The sequence below is a fragment of the Neovison vison genome, chromosome 1 (assembly GCF_020171115.1).
Source record: "Neovison vison isolate M4711 chromosome 1, ASM_NN_V1, whole genome shotgun sequence".
Classification (NCBI taxonomy): Eukaryota; Metazoa; Chordata; class Mammalia; order Carnivora; family Mustelidae; genus Neogale; species Neogale vison.
Window position 1 is genome coordinate 245,937,869 of NC_058091.1, and position 16,774 is coordinate 245,954,642.

The 16,774-nt window shown below is 36.3% G+C and overlaps 1 protein-coding gene across 1 annotated transcript in view; it reads right to left on the reverse strand.

Moving 5' to 3' along the window:
• Window positions 1–16,774, reverse strand: part of RAD50 (RAD50 double strand break repair protein) — a 102,650-nt gene that overhangs the window by 41,253 nt on the left and 44,623 nt on the right. Inside the window, exons 6-13 of the mRNA XM_044227946.1 lie at window positions 12,072–12,200; window positions 11,669–11,834; window positions 9,998–10,191; window positions 8,897–9,103; window positions 7,575–7,757; window positions 6,678–6,835; window positions 3,788–3,963; window positions 2,030–2,267 (exon numbers count right to left, since the gene is read on the reverse strand). Of these exons, the coding sequence (XP_044083881.1) occupies window positions 2,030–2,267; window positions 3,788–3,963; window positions 6,678–6,835; window positions 7,575–7,757; window positions 8,897–9,103; window positions 9,998–10,191; window positions 11,669–11,834; window positions 12,072–12,200 (1,451 nt within the window). The remainder of the gene's footprint in view (window positions 1–2,029; window positions 2,268–3,787; window positions 3,964–6,677; window positions 6,836–7,574; window positions 7,758–8,896; window positions 9,104–9,997; window positions 10,192–11,668; window positions 11,835–12,071; window positions 12,201–16,774) is intronic.

The following is a 16,774-nucleotide window of genomic DNA, read 5'->3' on the forward strand; positions in this document are numbered from 1 at the left end:
TTGTCTTTGTAATTAATAACAATCTTACAAGAAATATATTGGGACTATGTCAATATCTTGCTTCTCCTCAAACTTTTGCCCACTGATTTCAGTATCCAATGGCAGATCCTGCTCACAACAATTACAACAGTCTCCCTGAAGCCACGCAGATCCCCAGGGTATATACTCCAAGACGCCCAGTAGATGCCTGAAACCATGGATAGTACCAAACCTTATATATACACCTTTTTTCCCCTATAGTCACATCTGACTATTAGAGATTAATAATACTAATAATTAAACAATTATAACAATAAACTGTAATAAAATAAAAAATATACTGTAAAAAAAAGTTAAGTGAATATGGTCTCTCTCAAAATATCTTACTGTACAGGGGCACGTGAGTGGCTTAGTTGGTGCAGTGTCTGACTGGTATCTCGGCTCAGGTCATGATCTCATGGGTCATGGGATCGAACCCCAAGTCAGGGTCTGCACCAGTGGGAGTCTGTTTGAGATTCTCTCCCACGGCCCCTCCCCTCATTCAAGTGTGTGCTCTCTCTCAAATAAATAAAAATTTAAAAAATCTTATTGTACTGCACTCTCACTCCCTAAGATGATATGATAAAATGCTGTGTGATGATATATATGATAAAATGCCTGTGTGATGATATGAGGAATTTCAGCAGTCTTTCCATTAATGTTTTTCTGTTTTAGGGCCAAGCCCAGGATCCCACATGGCAACTAGATGTTATTTCTCCTTAGGTTCCTACAGCCTTCAAAAGTTCTTCAGTCTTTGTCTTTCATGATCTTGACACTTTTGATCAGTATAGTCAGTTAATTTACAGAAAATCTCTCGGTTTGGAAAACATTACAGTAATACAGTAGTCCTCTTAGCTGCACTTTCCCTCTCCACTGTTTCTGTTACCTGAGGTCAGCTGTGGTTCAAAAGCAGATGATCCTCCTGACCTGTCATTATGTTAACAGTAGCCCAACTTGAAGTTACAAGGTCTCTATCATTCTCCTCACTTCATATCATCACACAGGCATTTTATCATGAAGTGTTAACTGAGCAGAACCAACTTCCCTACATTTCACAATCTCCTCCTATTATGTTCTCAAAATCTTATTCTCATTCCATAGTCCACTGGCTTCTCTCCTCTTAACTAATATACCTGTCTGAACCAATTAAGAACTTTATTAAGCCCAGCTTTCTAAATATTCAATTCTGAGAGCTTGTCTCCTTAGACCATCAGCTCCTTAAAGATTATGTCATACTGGTCTCTGTGACCAGTTTTATGATCTACATTGTGGGAAACCCCAAGGCATCATCACATACTTTCTGACTTGATTTTATTTATAAATAGGCCACTATTTGAATTTCTTGAGTAACTGAGGGAAAATGAACAATAGATATCATGATGATTCATTTTTTTTGAAAGGAGAAAAGACATAAAAATATAGTTTAAAATTTGTCTGTTGGGGGAAGTTTTCAGTAAGTTTTCCTGCTGAATTTAGAAAGTGAGAGATCAGCAAACAGTTCTTCATCTGTCAAAATTTCTGTCTTCAAGCCAGGACTCAGTAATTAACACACGCACACACAAACACACATACACCACACAAAAAGAAAAAAGTAAAGATTATAATAACTGCCCTGTGACTAGTTTAAGAAGTTTGTTTACTTTTAAATAATTTTTTAAAAAGACTTTTATTTACTTAGAGAGCAAAAACACAAGCAGTGGAAAGGGTCAGAAGAAGAAGGAAGAGCAGATTCCTTGCTGAGCAGGGAGTCTGACATTGGGACTCCATGTCAAGACCCTGAGATCAGGACCTGAGTCAAAGGCAGACACCTAACTGACTGAGTCACAGAGGCACCTCAATAATTGCTTTGTCTTATAATTAACAAAAGATGGGGCACACTGGCTCAGAATCTTGACTTGAACTTTTATTCATTCAATCCATTACTGAACACCTACCCTATGCCAGGGACTGGATGGGCATCTTTTATAAGTGCTGCTATTCATGTGCAGTAATAGTAAATCCCTATTCTCACCTCATGGGGACAAGTCCCAGCATTTCGTCACGCCGCTTTTCTTTTTTCTTTAGTTCTGATTCTGTTGACTTCAGTTTATCTGGAGCGAGCCGCAGCTTAGACTGCAAATCACTGATGACTTCCTGTAATTCAGCTTCTGTCTGAAAAACCCTCTGACAGACAGGGCAACATGACTGGTTTTCATCTGTTAGCTGAGTAATGAACTGGGAGTAAACTGCTGTGGCTCCAGCCAACATGGCTATTTTAAGAAAATAAATATATTACCAATAAAAAGAATATAAAATAGAGTTTTATTATTATGGTTCTATTCTTTTTCATATATACAGGATCATTCTTCATTTATAGACATATTAGGAAAAAAAAATCCTCTCATATTTATATTCTTTTTTGAATGGGCACAATACATTCAGATTTGTATTAATTACTTTCTGGTAACACACAAAAAGTGTAATGAAATTTTGGAGCATACTGTGTACCAGAAATTGTTCTAAGTGCTTTATACCTATTAATCTCATTTAGTCTTAACACCATACTTGGTAGGTAATTATGTCAGATGAATCTGAAGTAAAGGAATCATTTGATAATTTGTCCAAAGTCACAAAACCATTTAAGTAGAACCGGGACTGAATCTTGACCCCTTTGGCGCCAGAAACAAATTTTTAAATCTCCCATCTTTTTTTTTTTTTTTAATTTTTTAATTTATTTTCAGCGTTAACAGTATTCATTGTTTTTGCACCAGACCCAATGCTCCATGCAATACGTGCCCTCCCTAATACCCACCACCTTGTTCCCCCAACCCCTTCAAGACCTTCAGGTTGTTTTTCAGAGTCCATAGTCTCTCATGGTTCACGTCCCCTTCCAATTTCCCTCAACTCCTTTCTCCTAACTCCCCTTGTCCTCCATGCTATTTGTTATGCTCCACAAATAAGTGAAACCATATGATAACTGACTCTATCTGCTTGACTTATTTCACTCAGCATAATCTCTTCCAGTCCCATCCATGTTGCTACAAAAGTTGGGTATTCAACCTTTCTGATGGAGGTATAATACTCCATAGTGTATATGGACGACATCTTCCTTATCCATTTGTCCGTTGAAGGGCATCTTGGTTCTTTCCACAGTTTGGCGACCGTGGCCATTGCTGCTACAACAAACAGTTCTTAATCTGTCAGGTGGCCCTTCTTTTCACTACATCTGTATCTTTGGGGTAAATACCCAGTAGTGCAATTGCAGGGTCATAGGGAAGCTCTATTTTTAATTTCTTTCTTTTTTTTTTTAAAGATTTTATTTATTTATTTGACAGAGAGAGATCATGAGTAGGCAGACAGGCAGGCAGAGAGAGAGGAGGAAGCAGGCTCCCTGCTGAGCAGAGAGCCCGATGCGGGACTCGATCCCAGGACCCTGAGATCATGACCTGAGCCGAAGGCAGCAGCTTAAGCCACTGAGCCACCCAGGCGCCCTATTTTTAATTTCTTGAGGAATCTCCACACCATTCTCCAAAGTGGCTGCACCAACTTGCATTCCCACCAACAGTGTAAGAGGGTTCCCCTTTCTCCACATCCTCTCCAACACATGTTGTTTCCTGTCTTGCTAATTTTGGCCATTCTAACTGGCGTAAGGTGATATCTCAATGTGGTTTTAATTTGAATCTCCCTGATGGCTAGTGATGATGAACATTTTTTCCCCATCCTTAATAGCTACCAGTGAGTGAAAATTCAAGTGTCAAAGCACCTTGATAATATAAAGAAGGTAACTTACCTCGCTGTTTTGAGGATTTTTCAATTTCTTCTTTAAGTCTGTCTAAATCACTTTCAAAATCCTGGCTACCACAAACATCAAACAGCTTGTCTTCATAACTGGACAACCGTTCTTCTTTCTTTTTTAGTTCATTATTTATATGATTTTTATTTTGCTCAGATGAAGCTAGTTCCTTGCTAAAATAAGAATGAATACAGATTACAATTTTACAACATGAGAAATGAAGTTTGAAAAATCTGAGTAGGTAAATACAAATTCTGCCAAGAAATATTACAAAGGTTTGCTGTAACTAAGTACTTTTTTTTTAGAAGTCAAGGCAACAGTCCTCTTCTGCCTGAACTCCACCCTGGACACTGATCACTTTCCAAACCTGCTCATGGGCCTGCACCCAGACTTATGTGTATAGGCAAAACTGTGTGATTCTTTGGGGTTCATGGTCTTTGAGCTCAGATGAGGAGGCTCAGCGAATATGTTTGCAGGAGAACGAGAGAAAAGAACATTCTCCTGATTCCCTTTGGACCCTTTCAGTATCACTTCCCTTCCCTTCTGTAAGAACTTCTTTATCCCTTCCTTGTTGCTGTCATCTACTTACATCATCATCCATTCTCTCTCATTCATCAAAGACTTTGCTCACTAATACAATTCATCTCAACTTCAACTCTTAAATATTATCCTAGCCAACCGTCATACCAACATAGATTAGGGTTTACAGGTTATAATCCACTGGGCAAGTCATGTAATCAGTATAATGGATTGTATTCATAATCTTAAAAAAATGAAACAGAATAAAATACACTGCAACAGACTGAGCATTGTTTGGACACATACTCTTTTGAGAAACTTGTTTCAGATGAATGTGTATGAGTGCATGTGTGCTACATTTTGATACTTCCCATTTTGAGTCACAGTAAAAATAAGGCAAGAAGAAGTAACTAATATAGATGATGCTTTGACCATCCTAGCCATGGAGCCATGTTCATCAACATCATTATCTTAACACCCAGCACTGCTGACCCCTCACGGAAGATCTATTTACTCAAGGTCTCAAGAAGTACTCCAGTCTGGCTCTCTCCCCAGCTCCCTGAATTCCCTTCACTTGCTCCTCTTCCTTTGCTTACCAACAGTAACTACTGCTGTTTCCCAGGCATCTGACTATAACCTTTTCTCTTCTCTTCACGTAACCCTTTTAAGGTGATATGGCCTATACAAATGACTCCAATTATTACTTAGAAAGCAAAAACTTCCAAACTCTTGAACTTCAAACTCTAATATTCTATTTCCTAAGACCCATTTCCATAAAAAAAAAAAAACAAATTAAACATGACCAAAGCAAAATCCACTATCTTCCTCAAATATCTGTACAGAATTTGACTCTTCTATCCAACCACCACTCAAAGCGACATTAAAAAAAAATGATCACTTCTTTATTGTGGTAAAAAACACACACTATATAAAATTCACCATCCTAACCATTTTTTAAGTGTAAAATACAATAGTATTAACTATATACACATTGTTGTCCTACATCTCTAAAACTTTTACATTTTATAAAACTGAAACTCCATAACCCTTTAACAATGATTCTCCTTCCCCCTCTCCCACTTCCTGGCAACCATCACTCTACTTTTCTGTTTTCAAGAGTTTGACTACTTTGGGTACCTCAGGTGAGTAGAATCTCACAGTATTTATCCCTTTGTAACTAGCTTATTTGACTTAGCAGTAATATCCCCAAGGTTCATCCAAGTTGTAGCAGGACAGGATTACTTGCCTGCCCCCACCCCAGGCACCCTACCAACCCTGGGTAAGCTTTACACTCAATGGGGGCTTGAACTCACAACCTGGGGAGTAAGAGTCACATGCTTGACAGACTGAGCCAGCCCCCAGGATTTCCTTCTTTTTTAAAGCTGAGTAATCAGAAACACACATTATACACATACACGTTGAATCTTTATCATTCATCTGACTACCAAGAATAATGCTGTAATGAACATGGATTTGCAAAAATCTCAAGATCATGTTTTCAATGCTTTTGAATATACTCAGAAATGGAACTCCTGGATCATCTGGTAATTCTATTTTTTTTTTTTGGAAGAACCTCCATTTTCTCTATCAGCGGTACTATTTCATATTCCCACAAACAATGTACAAAGGTTCCAGTTTCTCAATATCCTCACCAATAATTTGTTATTTTCTGATTTTTTTGTTTTGGGTTTTGTTTTGGTAGTAGCCATGCTAAACTGGTGTGAAGTGATCTATCATTGTGGTTTTCATCTGCATCTCCCTGATGAATTAGGTACTTTTTCATTTGCTCAATGGCCATTTATATATGGCCTCTGGAGAAATGTCTATTCAAATTCTTTGCCCATTTTTAAGTCCAATTATTTATTTTTGTGTTGTTAATTACAGGAGTTGTTTACATATTCTAGATAATAACCACTTATTAGATAAATGGTTTGAATATTTTCTCCCTTTTTGTTGGTTGCCTTTTCCCGGTTGTTCCTTGCTTTGTAGAAGTTCTTAAGTTTGATGTAGTCCCATTTATCTACTTTTGCTTTTGCTGCCTGTGCTTTTGATGTCGGGTCCAAGAAAGTATTTGTCAACTTCAATATAATGAAGCCTTCCCCCTAAATTTTCTTCTATGAATTTTATAGTGTTAGGCCTCTTTTTTATAAAGGAGAATTTTAATCCTCTAAGTTCTGCAAACTTTCAAGGAACAAAAGGCCCATATTAATGTCATCATTTTACTAGACTGATAAATACAGCAGAACCGAAGTCGACTAACATAAAACATTCCATTTTATAACAATAAGTAGAATATTTCAAACAATGAAAAATAAAAAGCATGAAATAAAAGCTCTGTAGTACATCTCCAAATGTTAAAACTACTTACTTCAATTTGGCAAGTCTGTCCCTGGTCTGATTAATTTCTTTTGATTTACTATGAAGCCAGTCTTCAAGCTGTTTTTTGTTGGGAAAATATCCTAACAATGAAGTTAATTCATCACTGTGTCGAGATTTTATTTTCCTGATTTGTTCATCTTTGTCAGCCTATAGAAAAAATTTTCTTTATTTATTTGATCGAGAGAGACACAGCGAGAGAGAGAACACAAGCAGGGGGAGTGAGAGGCAGAAGCAGGCTTCCACTGAGCAGGGAGCCCGATGCAGGGCTCGATTCCAGGACTCTGGGATCATGACCTGAGCTGAAGGCAGACACTTAACGACTGAGCCATCCAGATGCCCCATAAAAAATTTAAAAATAAATAAATAAATAAATAAAAACAAAGTCCAAGATTTCTACATTGTATCAAGAACAAAAATAAATTCTAATTTACAACTCTGAGATCAAGAGTTACACGCTCTACCAACTGAGCCAGCTAGGTGGCTCAGAACAAAAATAAATTCTAGACTAAAAGTCTAGGCTTAAAAAAATAAAACAATGAATATGAAAGAAGAAAATGCAAAATTCTTAAAGTCTCACAGTGGGAATTACCCTTCCGTGCCATAAGAGAAAAAAGTAACAAGTCTGACAATAGTAAAAATTAAAACGTCTATATGACATGTGATAAATATTAATAGCAATGGGCATGTGTATATATACTTCAGTATTATTTTTTGGAATTAGAAAATAGTTTTCCTAAGCTCCAAAGTCTTATTTTATAGAATATTAAGCTCACTTAACTCCTAAAATACAATACCAACACCACCTAAGTATTTTGTAGTGCATCCCTTACAAATGTAAATTTTTTTAATACCAGAAGTATAGTTAGAACAAAAAGAAAGGTCATACTTTGTCTCTGGTCAGCATCTCCATCTGGGTGCGTGTTGTTGTATGATAGTTTAACTGTTCCATCTCCTGGTCCAATTTACGCAGGGTCCTGTCTAGGTCTGCTTTCTCATTTTGAAGGTTTATTACTTCTGTTTTTAGAGCTTCTACATTGTTGTTTTTCTCAGCCTTGCTTAGCTCACGTTCCTTATTAATAATTCAAACACACAAGTTTATATGTTTTGTGTTAAAACAATGACAAAATGTATTAGAAATCAACTATTCCTCAGAATGATCAAGATATTACTGTTTACTTTTATCCTAGAAGAGAAAAAGCACAGACTTTTAAGGAAAATCTCATAATGTTATCTTACTCGGTTATAATGGTAGAGAAAACTGAGAAAAATACATCCAAATGTACAGTTTAGTAACTCTTTGGTTGGTAAGTATTCATCAGGTACCCACGTAAACGTACTACATTGCCTGGCATTTAGAAAACATGTAATAGTGTGATGTGGTCTCTAACGAGTACTTTACCATCACAAGGCAATGTGATGGGAAACTGTGACAAACTGCTAAACTGACAAAAATGTATGCTAGATGCTAAGTTACAGAACAAATTGAAATGTTTACTTAAATTATCAAGATGGGTTCTGGGAGGGAAATCTACCGAGCTTTAGGATGCCTACTTTGGTGGCAGATATGTGAAGGAAGGGGACAGATCAGAAAAAAAGGAAGAGAATTTGGATATTTGTAAAAGCAGCTGGTCTAGGAAAATTTCTACCACATATAAAGTGATACCATGGCAAGAATTATGTAAAATCTACAGTGTGTGGAACCTAGAGCAAAAAAAAATTTTTTTTTTAAACTTAGGTAAGTGGTTCTCAACCAAGGTACTCCTAACAATCACCTGGTTTTTTGGAACATATATTTCTAGTCCCCACTCTAGAGAGAACATGAAGGAGTGGGATGAGGGCAAAGGGAGAAGCAGACACTACACTGAGCAGGGAGCCCAATGCACGGCCTGATCCCAGGACTCTGGAATCATGACCTGATCTGACGGCAGACGCTTAATCGACTGAGCTACCCAGGTGCCCCCAAGCCTAAGTCTTTTAAAAAAGCTTCTTACGTAATTCTAATTTTCAATCCACCCACTTCCAGAATCAAAGAGTTGGTATGATTATAATATTCAGATGTTTTCATTTTGTATGACATTCATAGACAAGGTTGATGTTTTTATTGAAATGCCATAATCTTAAGATTAGCAACAGATAATATACTTCAGAATATAAGATTCTAAACATTTTACACATTAAAGTTATTAGATTACTCAAAAAGTATCTTACAGCTTTTGAGAGCTCCTGGTCTAGTTCAAGAATCCTGTCTGATGATCCTTCCAACTGCTGTAATTCATGCTTCACATTTCTCAGCTCATTCTGCTTCTTAGTTAGGATTTCTGATTTTAGCTCAATTATTCTTCCCAGTCCAGTTTTCTTGTCCCTTATTTCATCTATCTGTTTTTGTTTCAGAGTTTCTTTTTCTGCAAAGTCATTCTACATATAAGAAGAATGAGCATTAACAATTTTTTTCACTGAACCATTTAATAAAGTTTCTTGAATACAAAGTTAACACCTGCTAAGAAAAATAGAGCAAAGTACAAAAAAGTGCAATAACCTTCACCCAAAGATAATCATTATTAACCATGAGCAAACTTTTTCTTTATGATTACCTTTAAAAAGAAATTTTGGAAGACAAACACTGTATGCTCTCACTTACACTGTGGAACCTAAAAACAAAACAAACCCCGAAAATAAACAAACTCAAATAAAAGAGATCACCCCGAAAATAAACAAACTCAAATAAAAGAGATCAGACTTGTGGTCACAGAGGTGGAAGGAGGGAGGAGGGAGAGTTGAAGGAAGGTGGTCAAAAGGTTCAAATTTCTAGTTATAAGTACTATAGATATAACGTATATAATGATGACTACCACTAACACTGCCATGTGATATACAGGAAGTTAAGGAAGTACATTCTAATAGTTCTCATCACAAGGTAAATATATATTCTTTTCTTTTATTGTATCTACATGAGGAAATGGGTTTCAGCTGAACCCACTGTGGTAAGCATTTCACAATATATGTAAACCAGTCCATCATGCCATATGCCTTAAACGTTGAGTGGTACCTGTTAATTATCTCAGTAAAACTGGAAAAGAAAAAAAAAAAAAAAAGAAAGGTAACAAAATCAAATTTAAAATGTAGTCTGTATTTTCTTCATATTTTTATCCTTAAAAATTTTAGAAATTTGCTTCCATAAGGGTTTTTTCTATCTCAAAAAGATTCTAGCCTAACACTAACCTGAAAATTTGACAATATGAGGTCCACCCCAAAATTAAAACAGTACAACTAGAGAATCCGATACAAACAAAAGAATATAGCAATATTTACCATCAGCTGGCTGGCAATTTCTGCTTCCCTTTCTTGTCTCTCTCTCACAAGTTTGTGAAAATTTTTAATATGTCTTTCATTGAATGGTCCACGTTCAAAGCCATCCAATTCTAGCTGTGTTGCCAAAGACTGAATTAATGAATCTCTAGCTTGGATATGTTCTTGATGGCGATCCGCCTGTAGCTGCAAACGACCTTTAAAACACACAACCATAATAATTCAATTTTCAAGTGTCTCAGTGATATAGGTGGAAGGAGCATCTTTTGTTACTCATTCTTAGTCCTTTTCAGCATACTGGAGTTTATTCTAATGCAGTGACCCTTACGACGATGACGACGGGAGCTGGTGCTCAAATGAACCAACAATGGGATTAGAGAGTAGGAACTTTCAGTACCCACCTCCTCAACTCTATGGAGCAGCTGAAGATTGAGTTCAATCACCAATGGTTAATTATTTATTCAGCCATGCCTATATAATGGAACTTCCATTAGAACGCTGAACAACAGCATTCAGAGACCTTACAGGTTGGTAAATACATCACGGTGCTGGTTCATGTGTGAGTGATGCACATGGAGAGGGTATGGAAGCTGAAGACCCTTCTGCATACCTTGCACTAAGTATCTTTTCCATTTGACTGTTCCTGAGTGGTATCCTTTATAATAAACACAAAAAGTTTCCCTAAGTTCTATGAATGATTATAGCAAATTACTGAGTCTCAGAAAGGGTTTGTGGGAACTCCTGATTTACAGCCAACTGATCAGAAGTGTAGGTGACAGACAACTTGGGACTTGCAACTGGAATCTGAACTGGGTAGGCAGTTTCGTCGGACTACACAGGTAAAGCACTGACTCCAGATAATTAGTGTCAGAACGAAATTCTCTCTGCCCAAAACTGGAGGATTGCCTGGTGTGGAAAAACCCACACACCTGGCATCAGAACTGTTGGGAGAAAAAACAGTGCTTCCTTTAGTAATATTCTACAATACTATAGTATAATTTCACAGTCAGGATACTGACATTGATACAATCCACCAGTTTTATTCAGATTTCCCCAGTGTTACTTTTTATCTATTTGTGTATATTAAGTTCTACATAATATAATCAACTGTGTTAGTTCATATCTCCACCATGACAGTGAACATTAATGAACAGTTCAAATACCACAATAAGCTTCTGTATCCATAATCTTTTTGGGGGGAGGATTTTATTTATTTATTTATTTGACAGAGAAAGAGAGAGAGAGAGAGATCACAAAGAGGAAGCAAGGGGGAAGCAGGCTCTCCACTGTGCAGAGAGCCTGATGTGGGGCTCGATCCCAGGACCCTGGGATCATGACTTGAGCCAAAGGCAGAGGCTTTACCCCACTGAGCCACTGAGGCACCCCCCACACAATCTTTTATAACCATACTTATGTGGGGTTTTTTTTTTGCTCTTGTTGCTTTTTACAACCATAAACATACTAATCTTCCTCCAGCTCCTCCTCCTGCTCAATAACCCTGGCAACTACTAATCTGTTCTGACATTTCAGAAATGTTATATAAATGGAAGCATACCATATATTATCTTTTTAGGTTGGCTTTTTTCACTCTATATAATTCCTTGGAGATTCATTATTCGTGTGGAAAAAGCATAATATAATAGGAAAAAAGACCAAGTTAACGTTTTGTCCTACCCTGCTCAACAAGCAGTTCTGATTTTTCCTGATTGAGAAGTCTTGATTCTTTATTTAACTTCTCCAGTTCACGCTGACAGTCTACCAGTCTCCTTTCTTTCTCCCTTACTGTTCTCTGGTGATTATGATATAAATCATTTAGTTGCTCATCAGTCCCTTGAAAAACCTGTGCAGAGAACCAAAATAGGAGCTTTAATGAATAAATAAAACAAGTTATCACTCTAAAGTACAAAATATGAACCAAAGCTTATTCAATATCCTTCCCTTTAACATATACATGGAAATAACACAAACACTAATATTTGTGGTTTTTTTTTTGAAATACGAGTGGCAAAATGGATTCAAATGAGGTTCATTTTAATAATCTCAAAATTTTGAAAAATGAAATTCTACCACCACAAACCTTTTCCATTTTCTGTTCCAGTTCACTATTATCTTTCTCCATTTGCTTCTTCCGGCTATCCAAGGCTTTAATTTCATTGTCAAGTCTCATTATTTTAGAGAGGTTTTGTTCAATTTCTTTTAGACGATTCTGAAAATAAACCAATACTGTATATAAATTTCACTATAGTTTATAGTGCAAATAAATGAAAACAAGTAAGATGTCCTGGCTAGGTACTTAGTAAAAGTGATCTCTCTCACTTAATGCTAACAATGCTATAAATTATAGGAGGCATAGAGATCCCGAGGATGAGACAATTAAAAAATTTGCACAGCTCCTAAGAGTTACTAAGGAAAAAAAACAATAATTAAACCCCACTTCTAACTTCAAAAGCCCACATCTTGTGCTCACAGCTCCCATGAAAGTCATTCATTCATTGGGTAGAATCACATTATGTAAAGTACCACATTACAAAAACTTAAATCTTTAATAGGCTATTTTAAAAAAATAGAACTACTGTGTGAGCTAGAAACTTATCTTGAGTCATGACTACATTCTGAGGCTGAAGGCAAAATTTACATGAAAAACTGTATTTTGATTCAAAGGCTGCTCAAGCACAGAGAACTCTGAACATATGAAATGTGACAAATGATCTCACTGGCTGTTTTCTAGGGAAAGCTGGTGGCCTAATCTCCTAGAAATATGTGCAACCAGATTCAATGTTCTCTCCCTGGAGTGGCACTGATGATATTCTTCTAATGTTTGCCTCTATAATTCCAAGGCTGACCAATTCCTCTTCTGAGATAATTTCAGAACCTAATTTATTAAACTACCACACTAGTAGAGTGCTTAGGTATCAACTGTAAGGTTTCACTGCTGCACCATAATGCACCCTTAACTTTAATGTCATTTAATAAAATTATAGTAATAGCCTATCTTGTGATTTGTACATTAACAAGTAGCACGTAATCACCCTAAAAATAGCAACTTTGTTCACTAACATATCCCCCCACACATGCAACTGATCTTCACTGTTAGCTAAATGGAAGAATGAGCAATTTCACCAATAATAATTCATAACTGTCATTGACTGAATGCCTACTATATTGAAGACACTGTGTGAAATGCTGCTACACATCCACTCTAACCCTTATGAGATTACTTGCTTAAGCAGGAGACTTGGAGGACTCAACAGGTCTAAAGTCACATTCTTAATGATAAGAGCTAAGATTGGAATGGTTACGGCTCTGAGTGCTGTAACAAGGTAAATCTCAACTTTACCTTGCCCCATAATAAAAAGTAACCTGAAATGAAGCATATACACAAAATGTTAGAACATAAACTATAAAACTTCAAGAAGAAAACACAGAAGAAAATCTGTGTGATTTTGGGTCAGGCAAAGATTTCCTAATTAGGAAAACAAACAAACTGTACAAGAAAAAAATGATAGACTGGATTTCAACAAAATTAAAAACTGCTGCCCTTGGAAAAGTAGTTAACAAAATACAGTATTTGCAAAACGCTTAGATGATTACAGCTTGCATCCACAATAAAAAGAAATCTCACAGCCACATAATAAGACAAAAATCCCATTCAAAATAAGCAAATATCTGAAAAGAAACTTAGCAAAAGAAGATATGGTAAACACATAAAGATACTTAACATCCATAAGCATTAGAAAAATTAAACTACAATAAAAAAAAACCCACTCAGAAATACTATCATTCATCTACTACAATGGCTAAAATAAAAAAGACTGACAATACTAAGTAGTGACAGGATATAGATCAACTATACTCTTAGATGTTGTTGGCAGAACTACAAAACGATATAGCCACTTTCAAAGGTAGTTTGACAGCTCATAAAGTTAAACATATACTTCCATATAACCTAGCAACCCACCACAAGGAAGTTACTCAAGAGATAGGAAAAGATACCTCGAAAAGCCTATATACCAAAGTTTATAGCCGTTTTATTCCTAATAGCTAGAAGCTGGAAAGAGCCTAATATCCATCAACTAGGGAATGTATGAATGAATTATAATATAGCCACACAATTTACCTGCAATAAAAAAATAAATTAACCACTCATACACGCAACAATACAGGTAAGTTAAAAAGGTCAAGCTAAGAACCAGAAACAAAATGCTACCTAATATATGATTCCATTTATATGACATTCTGGAAAAGGCAAAACTATGACCTAACAAATCAGTGATTACCGAGAGCTGGGAGTAGAGGGAAGGACTACAGACAAACTTGAGAGAACTTCTTGGGGTAAGGCAGGGAATGTTCTATATCTTAATTACAGTAATGCATTTGCCCAAACTCATCAAACTACATACTTTACAATAGGTAGATTTTACTATATGTAAATTATAGTTCAATAAATCTATCTAAAAAAAAAAGTATGGGCTTGGGATTCAGAGAGGTCTGGACTCAAATCATGGTTCTACACTATGCTTGTAATGTGAACACCTGAACCTCAGTTTTCTTGCCTATGAAACATCACAGGGTTACTACAGGGCTTCATAATGCATTTTAAAGCATTCTTATCAGTGACTAGCATCTAGCAGACAATCAATAAATGAGACCATTCATACCACTTGTGAAAAAAATCCTGTGTTCTGAAAATACCTTTTGAGCAGTTTAACAAAGAGACCAGATTGAGTCTTATAAGCCCTGGATGCTAACACCTCAGTTATGGTACTACACTCAGAAACTTCTCGGCTTCTATCACTGCTTCCCACCAGTATTAACTTTATCTGGGCTTGGATCTATTGTGATACCTCTTCATTCTTTAAATCTAGCCAGTCCACCAGATCCTGAATATTCCTTCTTTGAAATCTGATTTGTCTTAAATTTATTTTAATTCCACTGTCGTTCACATATAATCCTATATATCTGTTCAGTCCCCACAGCACAAACCCCAGGTACTATTCTCAGAGCACACCACTAGTAAAAGAAGCCAGGACAAATAGAAAGACAACAAAAAATATAGCAGAGTATTTAAAGCTTAAGTGTCAGTGTGAAATGAGACAATGAAGAAGTTGGGTTATCAGCTATACAAGACCCATGAACTTCTGTATGGAAGAAGTAAGTGTGCCAGAAGGTGTTTTCTGAATTCAAAAACAAGTTTCTCAAGCAATTTCCACCGAAGACAAAACAAAGCCAAGGTCAGGATAGAATGTGGTGGGATGAAAATAAAGTCGTTTATGACAGAATTCCTAAAGACAAAGAATCTATAAAAATGAGAAAGCATGAGTGCAGTATTTGAAATGAAGTGGTCTCTAGATGGCTCCTGTGTGGGTGATTTGACTCAAACTTTATGTTTAGTTCCATAGAGGGAAGAAACTTTACTGAACCTCCTGCAATGTGCCAGGCACTGGGCTAGACTATGAGGACACAGAGAATAAAAGAATTTTTTTTCAGAGAATAAAATTGAACTCATGGAGATCTAGTCAAAACTAAACACAAATAAAGAAATAATGTATATATGTGATGAATCACTAAATTCTATTCCTGAAACCAGCATTACACTACATGTTAATTAACTAGAATCTGAATAAAAACTTGAAGGGAAAAAAAAAAAAAAAAAGAAAGAAACAAGACCTCACTATTTGTTATAGCCTTAGTTAGAATCCTGGCATCACTCAGTAAATACTAGTTATCATCTCTTTGCCATACCTACACATTCTTTCCAAATGTTCCATTTCAACTATAAGGATTTCCTTGATACTGTTCAAGAACAGCTTGCTTTTCAATGTCCCTATATCTTTAATTACCTACCCATTTATGATCAACAAAGTCATATCCCCAGTTCATTCCAATGTAATCCTCTCTGGCCATCTCAGACAGAAATTCTCTTTCTTATTCCTCCTTACACCTCTTGTCTTTTTCTACCTTATGTGTGCCTGTCCTCTTTTTAACCAGGCTGCTCCTAAAAAAGATAAAATGTGTTCCAATGTCTTGGTTATTACCAAATAGCTATACACAGTAATCATGATAACTCATCCTAACATTTATCATAGTTTATCATTCTTTTGTCTATTAAACTAAATTCTAAACCTACTGGTTCTCTATAATGAATGCAATTCTTTTTCACTCATTTTTCCCTGGGTTACTTAACCTAGGCACTTCCTCACATGATTCTGTTTTGATAAGTCACATGTGTGAAAACAGACATATAAAAATGAGGATGTAAAAAAAAAATGTGGATGTAAATACATTTATATTGTATTTATACAAAAAAAGAGAAATTGCTGATAGGCTGTATCTGGAACATCAGAAATGAGGAGCTGGAAGAGTACCTCTTACTTTTCAACTCATATTTTTCTGTCATTTTATTTTCACTGTGAGCACATACTACGTTTAAAAAATAAAAACACAAACATACATAAAATGCCTTCTACTCTGTTGAGTTTGATTTTTTCCCCATCCTTTAAAGCCCAGTTCAGCCATCCCTCCTTCCTTTGAGGCTTGGGACAGCTTTCTCTTTAAGACCATCCCCCCCTTTTTAGTAGCTTTTACTGAGAGATTTCACACACCACATAATCCACCTGTTTGTGTTTGTGTGTGTGTAAGATTTTACTTATTAGACAGAGAGACAGAGCACAAGCAGGGGGTACGGTAGGCAGGAGAGGGAGAAGCAGGGTCCCTCTGAGCAGAGAGCCCAATGTGGGCCTTGATCCCAGTATCCTGGGATCACGACCTTAGCCAAAGGAA